Source organism: Bos taurus, chromosome 11, assembly GCF_002263795.3.
Source record: "Bos taurus isolate L1 Dominette 01449 registration number 42190680 breed Hereford chromosome 11, ARS-UCD2.0, whole genome shotgun sequence".
NCBI lineage: Eukaryota > Metazoa > Chordata > Mammalia > Artiodactyla > Bovidae > Bos > Bos taurus.
The window spans coordinates 2,055,128-2,071,741 of NC_037338.1; the positions used below are offsets into that span (position 1 = coordinate 2,055,128).

Below are 16,614 nucleotides of genomic sequence, written 5' to 3' on the forward strand. Positions count from 1 at the left end.
TCCACAGTTTTGGGGACGTTTGTAGGGTTTTTCTTATTCGTCAAGTTTAGGAAAGCCACCACAGAGGACAGGCAAGAACCCAAAAGGCCAGAAGCTTGCTTTCGCAGCTCTCCTTGCAGCCAGAGAGGAGACGTATGACGTGGGCTGGGACAATCTGACTCCTTTGCTCTTGACCTTGAACCAGGAGCCAGTGACTCAGCCGAGACTCCCACAGGGTGGTGACACCAGTGGGGGGTCCCAGGCCCAGTGTCCCTGGATGGCCGCGCCAGCAGCAACAGAGGTCCTTGTCCTGGCCCCCGGGTGTCCATGACTGAGGTCTGGCTGTCCGTCAGCCTGCTCTTTGCTCTGGTCTGTCTTCCAAGCCTGGCTCTGTCTGTCCCGGGGAGGCTGCGAATGGCCTGGGTCCCCCACCATTGATTCCTCTCCAGTTACCATCCACCTGGGTGCATTTTTCTGGTCCTTGTACCCAAGAACCCACCCATCGCAGGGGCCGTGCTGGAGTCTCTGCATCTGCAGAACTTGCCCGAATGTACATCTGTTTGTGATGTGTTTCAGACACTCATATACTTTTCAGGACCGTATAAATGTCTGCCTACGATGTGGGAGTCACGGGAGACATGGGTGGGATCGCTGGGTCTGGAAGATCCCCTGGAGGAGGAAATGGCAACCCACTACAGTATTCTTGCCTGGAGAGTCCCATGGACAGAGGAACCCGGTGGGCTACAGTCCTTGAGGTTGCAAAGAGATGGACACGACTGAAGTGACTGAGCACGCGTAAATGTAGTGAAATCCCATGGCCCTGGAAGGATATCACCACCATCATCCTGGCCAGTCCGCCCACCCACTCAGAACCAGGGCCCACGTGGGGGCGCTGCTTCCTCCCGCGCCTGGAACTCACATCGCGTGTACTGAGTACAGCGAACCTGGGGGCGACCTGGGGCCGTGACCCGACAGGCACAACTGGGGCACAGCCATCCTGAGCAGGGGGCATGACGCACAGGCAACGAGTCAGACTCAGCAGATGCCCAGAGGGGCCACCCTGCTGCCCGCCTGGGCGCTGAGGATGCTGGGCCAATGACGGGCTACGGGAGGGCAGGCCAGGTGAGAGTGCTCCACTTATCAATGCAGGAAAACAAGTCTTGCAGCTCTGGGGTCCACTGTGCCCGCTGGCTGTCCTTTCCTGACCCACACTCGGTGGGGCTCACAGCCCAGCATCTCAACAACTCACCCGCAGCTCCCTGCCCCAAGACTCCATCCACCAGTTGTCTGAGTTATTTCTGCAGATGGTTACGCAGTGTAGAGTGGTGGGTTCCATCCACGTGCCCCCTCCCAGGGAAGTCGTCAGGCCCTTCTGCAGCCTCTATTTGCCTCAAGGTAAAATAATAATAATAATAATCAGGGGCTTCCCAGGTAGCTCAGTGGTAAAGAATCTGCCTGCCAATGCAGGAGACCCAGGTTCAATCCCTGGGTCAGAAAGATCCCCTGGAGCAGGAAACGGCAACCCACTCCAGTATGCTTGCCTGGAGAGTCCCATGGACAGAGGAGACTGGCGGGCTACAGTCCTTTGTGTCGTAAAGAGACGGACACGACGGAGCGACTGAGCACGAACGCAAAAAATATTGAGGGCTCTAGAGTGAAGCAAGGAGGCCCGACTTTGCTGTGTGGCCCAGTGTGGATCTACCCCCCTCTCTGGGCTTAGTCACTGAGGGATTTGGACTGGGATCTCTGACTGACATACAGACTTGTGTTGGGGTGCTGGGGAGGTTGATAAGCCAGTCTGGACCCTCACCTCCCTCCTTCCAAGGGCCCCATCATGTGCCAGAGCAGGTGCCCAGTGGAGAAGCCCACGGACCCTGCCCTCAGCTGGGAGTTCCTCCAGCAAGTCACCACTGCACAGTCCATGCGTGGTGGAGATGTGGATGCAAGGGTAGTCCCAACGCCCGCAGCTTTAGAGGCCAGGGTGCTTCATGCAGGAGATGGCTTTCTGGTTGGATCTTTTTTTAAAGTTTTACTGATTTTTATCTTGGGCTTTCCTAGTGAATCAGGCTGTAAAGACTCTGCCTGCAGTGCAGGAGACCCGGGTTCTATCTCTGTGTGGGGAAGATCCCCTGGAGCAGGGGATGGCTCCCCACTCCAGTATGCCTGCCTGGAGAATCTCATGGACAGAGGAGCCTGGTGGACTGCAGTCCATGGGGTCGAAAAGAGTACACGAATGAGCGACTAACACATTCACATTTTTATTTAATCTATTCATTATTATTTGGGGCTGCACGAGCTCTTCATTGCTACGTGCGGGCTTTCTCTAGGTGTGGCGCGTGGGGAATACTCGCTAACTGTGATGCGTAGGCTTCTCATTGTGGCGGCTTCTTGTTGCAGAGGACACACTCCAGGGCATGGACGGGCTTCAGTAGTTGCTGCCCGAGGGCTTAGTTGCCCTGCAGCACGTGGGTTCTTAGTTTCCCCACCAGGGACTCAACCCATGTCCCCTGTGTTGTAAGGCAGATTCTTGACCACTGGACCATCTGGGGAATCCCTGTTAGCTGGATCGTAAAGCATGAGCAGGGCTTGTGTGGAGGGAGTGTGTGTTCACAGATCAGCCTAGCGAGGCTGGCAGGGAGCGTGCCTGCGAGCAGAGGGTGCCCAGCCCCACAGTGGCCTTGAACATCCTTCTCAGCCCACTCCTCCAGCTTGGATCACCAGCGGACACTGCGCTTGCAAGGTGGCCTTGCCATGCAGGGACAGAGGCTTCTTGGAGAGAGAGGGGGAGGGTTGAGAGATGGGGCAGGAGGTGACCAACGCCGGGGGCAGTGGTGCCCTGGGAATCGTCCAGTGGGCCAGGGGGCTCCTCTCACACGCCCCCGGAAGGTAAGGGCCTGTGTGGAGTGAAGGACCTCCCTGAGGAGGAGGATCTGGAGGGGACGATCTGCAGGTGCCCTTGGTGAACCAGGGCTCACGGTCTCTCTGCCTGTTCCTGCTGCAGGAGGTGATGAAGGTGTCCGACGGCAGCCTCCTGGGGGAGCCCGGGCGCACTCCACTGAGCAAGAAGGAGGGCGTGAAGTGGCAGCGGCCGAGGCTCACCCGGCAGGCCCTGATGCGGTGCTGCCTGGTCAAGTGGATCCTGTCCAGCGCGGCCCCGCAGGGCTCAGGTAGGGGCTGGGCCCCCTGGGGAGAGGGTGGGTGTCTGTCCTGAGCTCAGAGACCTACCTGAGGACCCCAGCCTGGACCTCTGCAGGGAGGGGCTTCTATTCACTCACGCCTGTCCCTGTGCATTGGTGTCCGTGCCCCACGGGGCACAGAGCTCGAGGCAGGGCCCAGGGAGGCAGGGAGTGTTGGGCCCTCACTGGGGTTCTCCCAGCCAGGAGGATGGAAAGGGGTTTCAGAGCCTTGCCGGCTGGGGGACCTTTAGCATCACACTCTTCCTGAGTCCTCGGTGAAAAGAGGGGCTGATACCCCGCTACAGGGGCCTGGTGAGGAGGTGGCCCGGCCTTCGGCCTCCTCAGTCCTGCCTGCACAGCCCGAGGGCTGGCCGTGTACCGCAGGCTGCGCTCCGGGCGTTGGCAGCACAGACAGCAGCCTGGCTCTTGCTGGGGCACTTGGGTGTCCGTGATGCAGTAAGTGGTGCAGGAGGGACTTGGTGCAGCCCCGTACTTTCACACACATGTGCTCATACCACACACTCACACTCATACACACCCACTAAAACCTGTGGGCACACACAGGCATTCACACCGCACACAGGCACACGTATCACGCACACTTCCCATGACCACACACACAAGGCGTGCTTGAGAGTCTGCCTCTTTGACTTTAAGGAAAAGGTGCGGACTTGGACCCCTGAGTGCTGTGTCTTGTTCATTGTCTCAGACACTCTCTGTGATTTCCAGAGAGACTCAGTCTCCTTGACTGGAAAATGGGGACATTCATGACCCCCAGCATCCCAGGCTTGATACGGTGGGGGGTCAGCCATGTGTGCAGGCCAGGCCCCTGTCCTTGACTTGCACCCCTACTCCACAGCACACTCATCTGCTTCCCAGAACCCCTGCCATCTGTGGTGCTTTGCCACCCTCCTCTGGCCTTTTTCTTCTCCATAGCAGCCTCCGTGGAGGCCCTGAAGCCTGTGAACACGTGTGAGGTCCATGGGGGTTCTCCACTTCTCGCGATGGAGCAGAAACATGAAGTCACTAAAAGTTCATGCAAACAGCTTAACTGGGAAGCTCACACCTTCACGGACTGTTTTTTCTGCAGCAGAGTAAAAGCAATTTGTTTTCCATCAGGGTAGGAACAAGGAGCAGACGTGAGCAGTGGCGACCTCGTGTGGCCAGTCCTATGCGCCTAGAGGACTTGAGTCTGCTCTGACAGACCCCACGTGACCTCACTGGAGGCACAAATTTTTAATTTGATTGAAATGTAGTTGATTTATAATGTCGTGTTAATTTACGCTGCACAGCAGAGTGATTCAGTCACACATACATACATATATATTCCTTTCCACACTACTACTACTAAGTCGCTTCAGTCCTGTCCGACTCTGTGCGACCCCACAGACGGCAGCCCACGAGGCTCCTCTGTCCCTGGGATTCTCCAGGCAAGAACATTGGAGTGGGTCGCCATTGCCTTCCCCATTCCTTCCCATATTCTCTCCCATCGTGGTTTATCACAGGATATTGAACAGTTCCCGGTGCTGCGCAGTAGGAGCTCCTTTTTTATCCATCCTATAAGCAACAGTTTGCATCTGCTAATCCCAGACTCTCTCTCCGTCGCACCCCTGAGCCGCGGCCACCACAAGTCCGTTCTCTCTGTGAGTCTGTTCCCATTTTGCAGATAAGTGCATATGCCTTGTATTTAGAGTCCACATATAAGTGATATACGGTATTTGTCTATTTCTGACTTACTTCATTGAGTATGACAGTCTCTAGGTCCATCCAGGTTGCCACAGATGGTAGGATGTCATTCTCTTTAACGGCTGAGTAATATTCCATTGTGTCCTTGTGAAGTCATCTCTGACTCTTTTTGACCCCGTGGACTGCAGCACAGCAGGCTTCCCTGTTCTTCACTGTCTCCTGGAGTTTGCTCAAACTCATGTCCACTGAGTCGGTGATGCCATCCAACCTTCCCATCCTCTGTTGCTGCCTTCTCCTCCTGCCCTCAATCTATCCCAGCATCAGGGTCTTTTACAGTAAGTCAGTTCTTCGCATCAAGTGGCCAAAATATTGGCGCTTCAGCTTCAGCATCAGTCCTTCCAGTGAACACATATATTTTCCACATCTTCTTTATCCATTTATTCAAGGCTCCAATTCTCAAGGTCTCCCTGGCAGCAGCACAGGCTCCTTTTCCTCCTGTGACCTCACAGCCCCTCGGTGACCCGTGTCTGGTTCGCTCCGTCCTGGGTCCTCTCCACCCAGCAGCCCTCTCCCTGGCCCCAGGACTCTCTCCTGCTGAGCCCCAGCTTCCACCTTCCAGGAGGAACATCTGGCATGCTGTGGTCTTCAGGACAGTGCTGGAGTGTCCTGCACTGAGGCCTCTTGCACACCTACTTGTGGGTGGACACGCGGAAGAGCAAGCCAGGGAACAGGCTGCGTGTCCAGGGTCACAAGAGGGGACCACACCCACAGGTCCCACCTTTAGCTCAGGTGGGTTTGTGGATGGCAGGGTCTGTTCCCTGCAGCTCCTTCTAGAGCTGTGTGGAAGTGTTTGCTGAATGATTGGTCTCGGCCAGGAGGCAGAGGGGGCAGGGAAGGGGTGCACAGCCTAGGACACCACCAAGGGCTTTGCCCAGCCCTGCCATTCCCCTGGCGACCTGTTCACCAGACACCCTACCAGGCCGTGAGGGGGCATGCGGGGCACAGAAAACGTGCCCTTAGCTGTGTGGGGCAGGCGTGGAGGGCCGCACTGTTTTACTAAACCTAGAGAGCAAGTGTTCAGGAAGGTCACAAGAGTCCATGGGTCACACGGGCCAGGGCTGAGTGAGGGCTCTGACCCGGGGCGTCTTCCATGCGCTGCAGGCAGGGTGCCCACCTGGATGCACTCTCCCTGCCTTTTCTCTCGGGAGCTGTGGGAAATGGGGGTAACTCAGGGTCTATGGAGGCAGCAGCCACTCTTGGCAGCAGAGGAGCAGAGACCCCCAGCCTGCCCCCCTAGCCACTGGGCATTGCTCCCAGGCCTCGCGCCACAGTCTGAACAGCTCCCTTGCGTGTCCCTCTGGGATGCACTGTTGATGTGGTCATTCCGAGGGCTCTCGTGGAACGCTCAGCTGTGCCCAGGCAAGGTGCCTCTCTGCTCCTTTGGGAGCCTCCCGGGCTCTGGGTGCAGAGGCCAGCTGTGCCATTCAGCACCGCTCTGTCCCCGTGCTCAGCCTGGCCTGGCTGGGTGTCCTGGGCCAGGGCCTCCCGAAGGCGGGCAGGTGGCCAGGGCACTGTGCCCTCATGGCTGGTGGGCATGGTTTCCATCAGCAGAAGTGGTGCCCGAGACACCGATTTCTGGGACACCCTGGAGCAGGGGTCTGGCTCAGTGGAACACACAGGTGTCCTGAGCCTCTGCGACATGGCAGGAGTGTGCGGGACTCAGAGGCTGGGGTGCACGAAGACAAGGGCCAGGCCCGTGGCTGCTGCGGCCCGGGGGGTCAGCCCTGGCTGAGAAGAGCCTCAGCATGGGGTTGGCAGCAGGTCAGCAGGGGTGGTCTCTAAGATGGGTAGACCCAGGTCCCGGCAGCACAGAGAGGGCCATGGCCCCCACCCCACTCAGGAGGAGCGCCCGTCCTTGGCCCAGAAGTGTTTCCCCCCCCAACACCAGGGGCCCATCCTCAGTGACCCAGAGGCTGGGACTCTGAGCTGCTCTGCTTATCTCCCCAGCATCTTAAAGTCCTTCCTATTAGGATGCGAGGCGGCCTCGCCACGGACGCAGCTGAGCCACCAATCAGACCAACCTGTTTCTCAAGTCTGGCTCCCATGAAGCCTGTGAGACTGGGTGTTTTTAACTATAAGCCTGGAATAGTAACACCATCCACAGAGTAACCTGGGTCCAGCCGGGCTGGTGTAAGCAGAGAGGCACTTGCTCTAGGCTGTTGGGAACTTTGCAGAAACTCTAGAGGACCAGAGGAAGAGGCCTGGATGGGAAAAGGCCGGGGTCCTGCCTGCTGCTGTGGGGGACGCCCCCCGTCCCCACCCGTTCTGGCAGGGACCCTGGAGCTGCAGCCGCTCCTGCATGACAGTGTGGCCATCCCTGCATAAAGGGACACAGTCCTGCGCCCTCCCCCAGATGGAGACCCGGGCTCTCGGCCACTGCTTCCATCTCTAGGAGGTGCTCATCTCTTCTGGGGTTTTGTCGACCCCGTGGAAGATCACAAAGTCACTGCCACCACCAGCACCCCTGGTTTAAAAAGTGGTAGTAGAAAGGTGTGTGTGGGGAGGACTTCCCTGGCAGCGCAGCAGACTGCAATGGTTAAGAATTCGCCTTCCAAAGCAGGGGGTGCAGGTTCGACCCCTGCCTGAGGGATTAAGATCCCACATGCCTCCCTGGCCAAGAAAACCAAAACGTAAAAACAGAAGCAAGGTCGTAACACATTCAACAGAGACTTTAAAAATGGTCCACATCAATAATAATAATAATTATAATAATAACACCTTTCAAAAAAGGAAAGGTACAGGGACAAAGAGTTGACTCATTGGAAAAGACTCTGATGCAGGGAGGGATTGGGGGCAGGAGCAGAAGGGAACGACAGAGCACGAGATGGCTGGATGGCATCACCGACTCAGTGGACATGGGTTTGGGTGAACTCTGGGAGATGGTGATGGACAGGGAGGCCTGGCATACTGCGGTCCATGGGGTCGCAAAGAGTCAGACGCGACTGAGCGACTGAACTGAACTGAACTGAATAGGGCCAGAAAGGTAAATTAGCTTGTCTGTAATACATAAGCATATATAAATACAGGCTAACAGAAGTTTGATGCGTTTGAAAGACCAAGATATACTCGACGTCACGTTTCAGAGTGAGACGCCAGGACTTCCCCAGTGGTCCGGTAGTGAAGCATCTGCCGGTCTGAGCCCGTGTGTAGAACATGCACCTACCTGGGGCTTCTGGACCCCCGACCCTGAGCTCATACTCAGCACCTGTGTGATGGCGGAGTGCTGTACACGCATGTGTCTTTAGAGCTGGGGGAGAGATGGACATTCGGCCCTCTCTACTTTTTTTTAAGGTTTTATTTACTAATTTGTATGTTTGTTTATTTTTGGCTGTGCTCAGCCTTCATTGCTGTGCTCCGGCTTTCTCTAGTTGCGGGGCAGGGGCTACTCCATTGCAGTCTGCAGACTTCTCATCGTGGACGCTTTTCTTGTCGCGGAGCACACAGGCAGCATGTTGGTTGCAGCATGTGGGATCTTTCCAGACCAGGGATCGAACCTGTGTCCCCTGCATTGGCAGGTGGATTCTTAAACCACTAGACCTCCAGGGAAGTCCTAAATGCTCAGCTCCTGACAGGCAACTGAGGTCTCAGGGCTACCTGGTGTCAGTCAGAGATTCCATCTCCCTGACGGCCCAGGAGTGAGCCAAAAATAGTGTCACAAGAAGAAGAGATTTTTGCCGAAAAAAAAAAAAAAGCAAGCCTGGTTTTGCTCAAAACCATAGCTTCTACTGGGGCCTGCCCTGGCCCCAGCAGAGCATCCTAACTTTTCTTAGACACACTGTGTGCCATCGAATGTGCTGGGTCATCAACCCAAGGGGAGACCTGCTTGTCTGGAGGCTGGACCTGCTGCACAGCCTTTGCTGTGCCGGAGCCGCGCCCTTCCCGGTGGTACTGGAGAAGCCCCGTCAATCGCTGCACTTTCTTTCACTGGCTGAGAGTACAAGGTGTGACAGTTTGCCTTTCACTTGGAATATTTCAACTTGCCTGCCCTCGCATGCAACAGCAACCCCAAGCAACAGTGGCTTCATTTAGACAGGAGCATGTATTAGTATCTCCTGTCTGAGAAACCTGGGCTAGGCAGTGGCTGGCACTGGTTTAGCAGCTTGAGGATATCGGAGTCAAGGTCTTGCAATTGTGTGTGTGTGTGTGTGTGTGTGCATTTTCCCTCAGTTGTTGCTCTGGCTCCAGCCATCATGGCTTTGCTCCTGACAAGAGAAAGGAAAAATCAGGGGAAAGGAGGAAGTGGGAGTGCCTACATCGGGAAAGCAGCACTTTCACAGAACTCTCTGGAAGATTTATGCTTATATTTTGCTGGGCAGAACTGAGCCACCCTGACTGCAGGGAAGGGGTGAGGATTGCCTTTAAAAAAAAAAAAAACCTGAGCACATTTGCACCCCCAAGGCAACCTGAATTCTGCAGGTTAGAAAGCAGAGGAGAATGCTGACATGCGGTTCTCTGTCACACGCACCGCATGGGGTTGTTTGGATGCCCAGACGGGCCTTAGCAAGCTGCCTGTGCACACTGCGAGCTCCAGGATGCGGGCCGGGGTCGTCAGCAACAAGGATCCCTTCCCACCTCCCCTTTCTCTACTCCGCAGAGGTGCCAGCAGGGCTTGGGGTTGGGGTCAGTGAGCACAGGTCAGAGGGGAAGAGCTAGCCAAAGGTCAGGTTCCCACCGTTCCCCCAGCTCTGCCCAGGGTCCCTGGCCCCTGAGCCTCCCAGGCGGGGACTCGGGTGGGGGCAAGGAAGTTCCCTTTCTGGCTGTCTAGAAGTCCTGCGACCTGGATAGGGCCCCTTTGCAGTGTGATCACACCCTCAGTTGAAAATCACACAAGGGCACCTCCTCCAGTGGTGGCGGAACTCAGGAACAGGGCCCACCCCGCCCTCACACCCTCCCAGCCCAGGAAGCTGCAGGAGCCCTTCTGTCTCCTGGGAGAGGGAGCACCCAGGTCCTGAGGAGCCAGGGTCAGGTGCAAGGTGAAGGGCTGGCTGGGGGGCAGGCGGTCCTGGGAAAGGCCAGAGCGGGGAGGGGAAGACAGAGCACAAGGAGGACAGGACAGGGCGGAGAGGCTGAGACACGGAGGGGCGACTGAGACCCACAGGATGGGCACTGAGATCAGGAGACAGAGGAGAGAGAGCGCGCTCTGAGCGCCTTCAGGCTGGGGAGAGGCAGGCAGAGAGGGGACAGAGAGGCTGGCGGGCTGGGCAGAACAAGGGGTCCCTGGACCAGGTCCCAGGATGGCGGGGCGCGGGGAGACCCCTGGCCCAGCTCGGCACCCTGCCCTGAGGCTGCAGGAGTGCCAGCAGGGCTGCACAACGCACCTGGGTGACATCATCAGCGTCTTCTTCCGCTTCATCTCGGGGAACCTGGCTCAAGGTGAGGACTGCCTGGGCTGGACTGGGGACCAGGGTGCCGGAAGGGGCAGGCTTGGGGCTTAAAACCGTGCCCTCCAGGAATGGGGCAGGGCTGATGGGGGGTGGAGGTGGTCCTGAAAGCAGAACAGGAAGGCACCCCAGCCTTAGAGTCCTGTCCTGTGACAGGTGGGCAGTGAGTACCAAGCTGGGGTTTCCCCACCCGTCTGCCTGGGGAGGAAAGCGGGTGGGAGGGGACTTCCTCTGCAGGGCTCATGGACTCAGGTACATCCCAGGCAGGAGGGAGCCGGCGCTCTCCGGCCGGCCTACCTGCCTTGTACACACCGACTCATTGCTGGGGTCTTCTCCTCTTGTCCCTCCCTTTCTGGAGACTCCTCTGCTCCTGCATCAAAGACTGATATGACATCTACAGCATAGATGAGAGAAAACGAGCCAGCCTGTGTAAAGGCCTGTGTGTGGAAAGTGCTCGAGGGGCAGAGAGCCTGGTGCGCCAAGTACTTGTCAAACTCACGAATGATGTTTTAAGGATAAAAATGAAAATTGAATATATAATCCATCATCTCAAAAATCAGTCAAATAATAATGGTTTAAAACTTTCAAAAGCAGTAATAAAACTCTTGGAATAGAAGAGACGATTCTGAGACTACCCTGGTGGTCCATTGGCTAAGACTCTCCCCACCCAATGCAGGGGGCTCGGGTTCGATCCCTGGTCAAGGAACTAGAGCCCGCAAGCTGCGACTAAAGATTCTGCATGCCACAACAAAGATGGAAGACTGGTACAGCCAAATAAATGCATAAAGGCAGGCTTCTGATACAGTGAAGGTTTGCAGAGGGAGCTCAGATGGGAGTATGCATTTAAGGAGGGGGCCGGTTGCAACCTTAGGGGCTTCCAGGGAGCATTCGGGCCAGTGCTGTTGTCAGGAATGGGAGCCCAGGGTCACTCCCCAGCTTTTCAAAAGAAGGGGAATTTTGCCCCCCCGCCCCGCCCCCCGCCACTTCCCACCCCATCTCTGTTCACGATGCCGCTAATTCCTGCCTCCCAGTTGCTAGACTTCCCCTCTCTAGGCTGTTGTTTTCCAGGAGGACAAAACTTTGAAGATGTTGGTCCTTGAAGACAGACGTCTGGGGGGTGGACCCAGGGGCAGAAGGAGGTGCCTGGAGTCACCAAGGCTTTGGCGGTGGAGACCCAGGTTTGCTTCCTGGGTCTGGAAGATCCCCTGGAGAAGAAAATGGCACCCCACTCCAGTATTCTTGCCTGGAGAATCCCATGGTCAGAGAAGCCTGGCGGGCTACAGTCTTTGGGGTTGCAAGAGTCGGACACGACTTAGCAACTAAACTGCTAGCTGCTCCCACTCGCCGCTGCTGCTTGGTGACCTGGAGCGTCTCTCCTGGCCACCCCGCGCCCCCTCCTCACTAACCAGAGTGGACGGAACAGCACCTGCTCCACAGGGCAGCTGCGAGGGCCAGGGGGCACCCTTGCTCAGTGGAGCTTCAGTCCACGGACGTCTTCATTGCTGGTGGCTTCAGGCATCTTTTCTAAATCTTTTTACCTGCCCGATACCTTGGCAGGTTCAGGGCTGCTTTCTCTCGCTCCCTCTGTCTCAGTCTTTCTAGAAAGGGAAGGAGGATACTGTGGGCCTCTGTCACCGAAGATTGCAGTCTGCCTCTGGGCCTCAGGGGCCTCAGGTCCCTCGTCTGACGACAATCAGAGGCTGGGATGCTGGTCTCCGTCTGAGCCCCTTCCAATTCTGGAGGCTGCTGGTTCTGGGATTCACAGCCTAGCTGGGGTGGGAGGGGCTGCCTGGGGGCAGGGAGCGAGGAGTTAAGCCAGGGGCAACTGCTAAAACACAAGTACTTGACTTCAACTTGCAAAACAATCTGAAGGAAGCGTGATTCTTTATCACCTCTGACTCTTTCAGTTGCTCTGTGCAGTTGCTCTTTCCAGCCCTTTGCATAAAAGGTTGTGCTCCTCCAGTGGTCATCTTTCAGGTGTTAGTGGGTGCTCCGGGAAGCCTTGTAGCTCCAGACTGTCATTCACCCCAGAATCCCTTCTTCTGACTCGTCTCAGGCTTCAGGTTGGAGCAGGAGGGCAGGGCACAGTCACCTCTGAGCATCTTTGCTCTTCCTCTGCAATGCTCTGGCTCAGAGCGGTGGCCAGGTCAGTGCCACCACCCAGCAGCTGCTTAGCCTCGACTCCCAAGTTTTGAGACTTCCCCTCTCCAGGCAGTGTTTCTTGGAGGAGGACAGACCCCTAGTTCTCTTCCACAGGGTCTGAGTGACCCTGCAGAAACGTGCCCTCTGCCTCCGTGACTATCGCTGCATAGGTGTCCAGGTCCCTGCCATCTTCCTGCCTGCCTCTGGCCAGTGTAGCCAGGACCATCACCTAACCTCCTCCAGGTGTGAGTCACACCCGCCTGGCCCTGCATCCCCCAGACTCCGGGGACACATGCCCAGATGCCTACAGGCTTCCCAGAAGCCCTTCAACTGGACAGAGACCAAAGGCCCCCTGGACGGGGAGAGGGGTGGAGGGAAGACGCCCCAGCACACCAGCCGGCCTTTCCAGGACCTTCCCTCCCTTCGCCTCGCCAGCCTTTTTCTTCTCTGCCCTCTGGTGGGGCCAAGAGGATGAGTCACAGAGTCAGTTTCTCAGTCCCCTCATGTGACCTGCAGAACTGGTCTTGGCCTTGCTGACCTCTGCCCAAACCCAACAGGAAAAGTCACACTTAATACCTGCATGTCAAACGTGCAATCCACACCAAGATGGGGAGGGCCTCAACTTCTGGGCCTTTTATCACACCTTGCCACAGGTGCCCAGGCCCAGGGCTCCCAGGGACAAGGCAGGGACGGGGCAGAGGCCAGGAGGGGCCAGGAGAGAGGGCTTGGGCTCCAGAATGAGGCAGCAGAGGCCCCAGGTTACAGACAAAGGTGGGCACTGCTGGCTTGAATTGTCAAAGCATCCTTCTCAATGTGTTAAAAATATCATTCTACAAATAGACAGCATGTGTCAGGTCCTACTGAAGTCCTTAATGAGGCAACCAGCAGAGTGACAAAGCAAAAAAGAAACAGATTTTTAGAGGGGCTGGAAATAAAAGAAACATGGACATGTTATTGCTCAGGCATGAAACTAAGAAAGATTCAGGGCGGAAGCCACCACCTGTGCGGTTATCTTCTCCCCCAGAGAGGAGAGGACGCCATCGCGTCTTCTCAGCTTTACAGGCTTGTGAAACGTCGGGGCTCTTCACCGCTTAGTTCTGCTCCCCTGGCCAGTCAGGTGCCCCGCAGGCATTGGACAGTGCCCCAGCAGGGCCCAGGAGATCAGCCATGCTCTTGGGTTTTATTTCTATATTTTGAAAACAATGTTTAAACAACAAAGAACCTTAGCTCTGCCACTTGTGGCTGTTACAAGGTGAAAGGACATTCAACATTTCACAAATTTATTTGAGTGCGGCAGCAGCAAACCAAAGGTGTTGCTGTGCTGTGCTTAGTCGCTCAGTCGCGTCCAGCCCTTTGCGACCCCCTGGACTGTAGCCCACCAGATTCCTCTGTCCATGGAATTTTCCAAGCAAGAATACTGGACTGGGCTGCCATTTCCTTCTCCAGGGGATCTTCCTGACTGAGGGATGGAAACCGTCTCTCATTGCAGACAGACTCTTTACCACTGAGCCCCCTGGGAAGCCAGGTTGTTGGGAGCATACCCGTGAAGAGAGCCGGTGGGGAGGTTTTTTATAAAGAGCCAGAAGCAAAGCAAAGAAGCTGATTGGCTGCAGCTTAAGCCATTGTCTTAGTTGTCTGTCTGTGATTGGTTGCTCGTAAGCTGCCTTTTCTTGGATTCAGGTGCGTTCACTCTGGCTTTTTAGGTTTTGGTTTGCTTGCATGAGCTACCAAGGCATCAAAGCCACCTCAGTCCAATGGCCTCTTGTTTGTTTGTTTAATTAACTTATTTATGTATTTGGTTGCACCGAGTCTTTGTCGCAGCACACGGAATCTTTCACCGGGGTGCAGGAACTCTCTAGTTGTGGCACACGGGCTTAGTTGCTCCGAAGCCTGTGGGATCTTAGATCCCCAGCTAGAGACCGAACCAGCATCCTCTGCATTGCAAGGCAGATTCTCAACCACTGGCCCACCAGGGAAGTCCCTGGCCTCTTGTTCAGTTGCTTTAACAATTCCTCCCTTTTGGTCATCCTCTCCTGCATAAGAGATTGACCAACAACTTGGTATTACTGGGAATTCCTTGATGGTCCAGTGGTTAGGACTGGGTGCTTTCACTGCTGAAGGCCCAGATTTGATCCCTGGTCGGGGAACCAAAATCCCACGAGCCATGTGTGGCCAGAAAAAAAAAGTAAATAAAAAATTTTCGGTTTGTAATTCCTGTCATTCTCAGTGGCCCTCAGGTGATGCGCCTCATCCTGCACCTCCTAGGTTTTGCTGTTGGCCACGGAGAGTTGTTTCTGCTCTTCATCTCATTGTCCACCGTGTTTCTGTCACTCCAAGCTCAGTGAGACCATCTGATGTACTGCTCAGGAACTCAGACTCGTATTTAAGACCCCTGAGAGCACACAGCCCACCAGGGAGACTCCAGTGGTGACTGTCAAGAGGTTAATACCAAAAGTCTGAATATACTTCTTATTTAGGGCCAAATCAGTTGGTATCAAGTAAATCAAATAATGTACCCGAAAAGGCATCAGCCTTTTTTTTAGCCCAGTGGCTTATTTTTTCAATTCTTGTATTTGAGTTTCTTTTATACCAGAGTTGTTGACCCAAGTGCACCAGGAGGTCATTGCTATGGCACAGATTCCTCCTTGTTCAGCCAGCAGGTAATTTAAAGCAGTACTATTATCTGAAACCACTTTATTGGCTCAAAATAACCCCTAAGTCAAAGAGGCATATTTGGAAGGGGCATAGTTTCCTACCCCTCATTCCTCACCTTTTAAGTTTATCCCAGAAGTCTTACAGTCTAGACTGAGTTGGTAGTTGGCTGCATCTCACCGAACCAGTCTCTTAGTCCTGAGAAGAGGTCAGTTCAGTTAAACAGTTGCCCCTTTGGCAACCATAAATCTGTTCTCTATGCGTGTGAGTCTATTTATTTTTCATAGATGAACTCATTTGTGTCATATTTTAGATTCAACATATAGGTGATATCATACGGTATTTGTCTTTCTCTTTCTGACTTACTTCACTTAGTATGATCATCTCTAGGGCCATCTATGTTGGTACAAATGGCATTATTTCATTATTTTTTATGGCTGAGTATTATTCCCTTGTGTGTGTGTGTGTGTATATATATATATATACCTATATTAATTAAGAATATTCAATACGTGTCTAAATTCTGAAGAGATCAGGTAGAGAGAAAAGGATAAATATATGCCATTTTTGTTTACAAAAGTATACTTTACCAAATTTCTGTGATATAGATTACTTAAAAGAAAGAAGAAACAGGGTTCTTTTAATCTGGAAAACAAATTATTAAAAAAAATCAGCAGTTTCTCAACCAAAGTTGTAAAATTATAATTGCTCCCATCAGCACTTCCATCCTCATGTAATTAATTCCTTTCCTTTTCCATTATGGTTTATTATGGCATACTGAATGCAGCTCCCTGTGCTATACAGTAGGATCTTGTTGTTTATGCACCCTATGTATAATAATTTGCATCTGCTAACTCCAAACTCCCAGTCCATCCACCCTTACCCTACCTCCCCTTTGGCAACCTTATGTCTGTTCTCTATGTCTCTGAGTCTGTTTCTTTTTCATAGATAAGCTCATTTGTGTCATATTTTAGATTCCACATATTGGTGATATCATATGGCATTTGTCTTTCTCTTTCTGACTTACTTCACTTAATATGATGATCTCTAGGGCCATCTATGTTGGGGCAAATGGCATTATTTCCTTCTTTCAGCTATAAAGCTGAGTATTATCCCACTGTGTGATCTTCTTTATCCATTCACCTGTTGATGGACATGTAAGTTGTTTCCATGCTTGGCTATTGTAAATACTCCTGCTGTGAACACTGAGGTGCATGCATCTTTTCAAATTAGAGTTTTCTTTCGATATATGCCTATGAGTGGGATTGCTGGATCATATGGCAACTCTGGAACATATGGCAGAGAGCAAATTGCCTACATCTGCTGGATCATTGAAAAGGCAAGAGAGTTCCAGAAAAACATCTATTTCTGCTTTATTGACTGTGCCAAAGCCTTTGACTGTGTGGATCACAACAAACTGTGGAAAATTCTGAAAGAGATGGGAATACCAGACCACCTGACCTGCTTCTTGAGAAATGTGTATGCAGGTCAAGAAGCAACAGTTAGAACTGGACATGGAACAACAGACTGGCTGTATA

At 53.9% G+C, this 16,614-nt stretch overlaps 1 protein-coding gene across 1 annotated transcript in view; it reads left to right on the forward strand.

Moving 5' to 3' along the window:
* Window positions 1–16,614, forward strand: part of KCNIP3 (potassium voltage-gated channel interacting protein 3) — a 96,144-nt gene that overhangs the window by 12,814 nt on the left and 66,716 nt on the right. Inside the window, 1 exon segment of the mRNA NM_001075612.2 lies at window positions 2,981–3,146. Coding sequence (NP_001069080.1) covers window positions 2,981–3,146 — 166 coding nt within the window.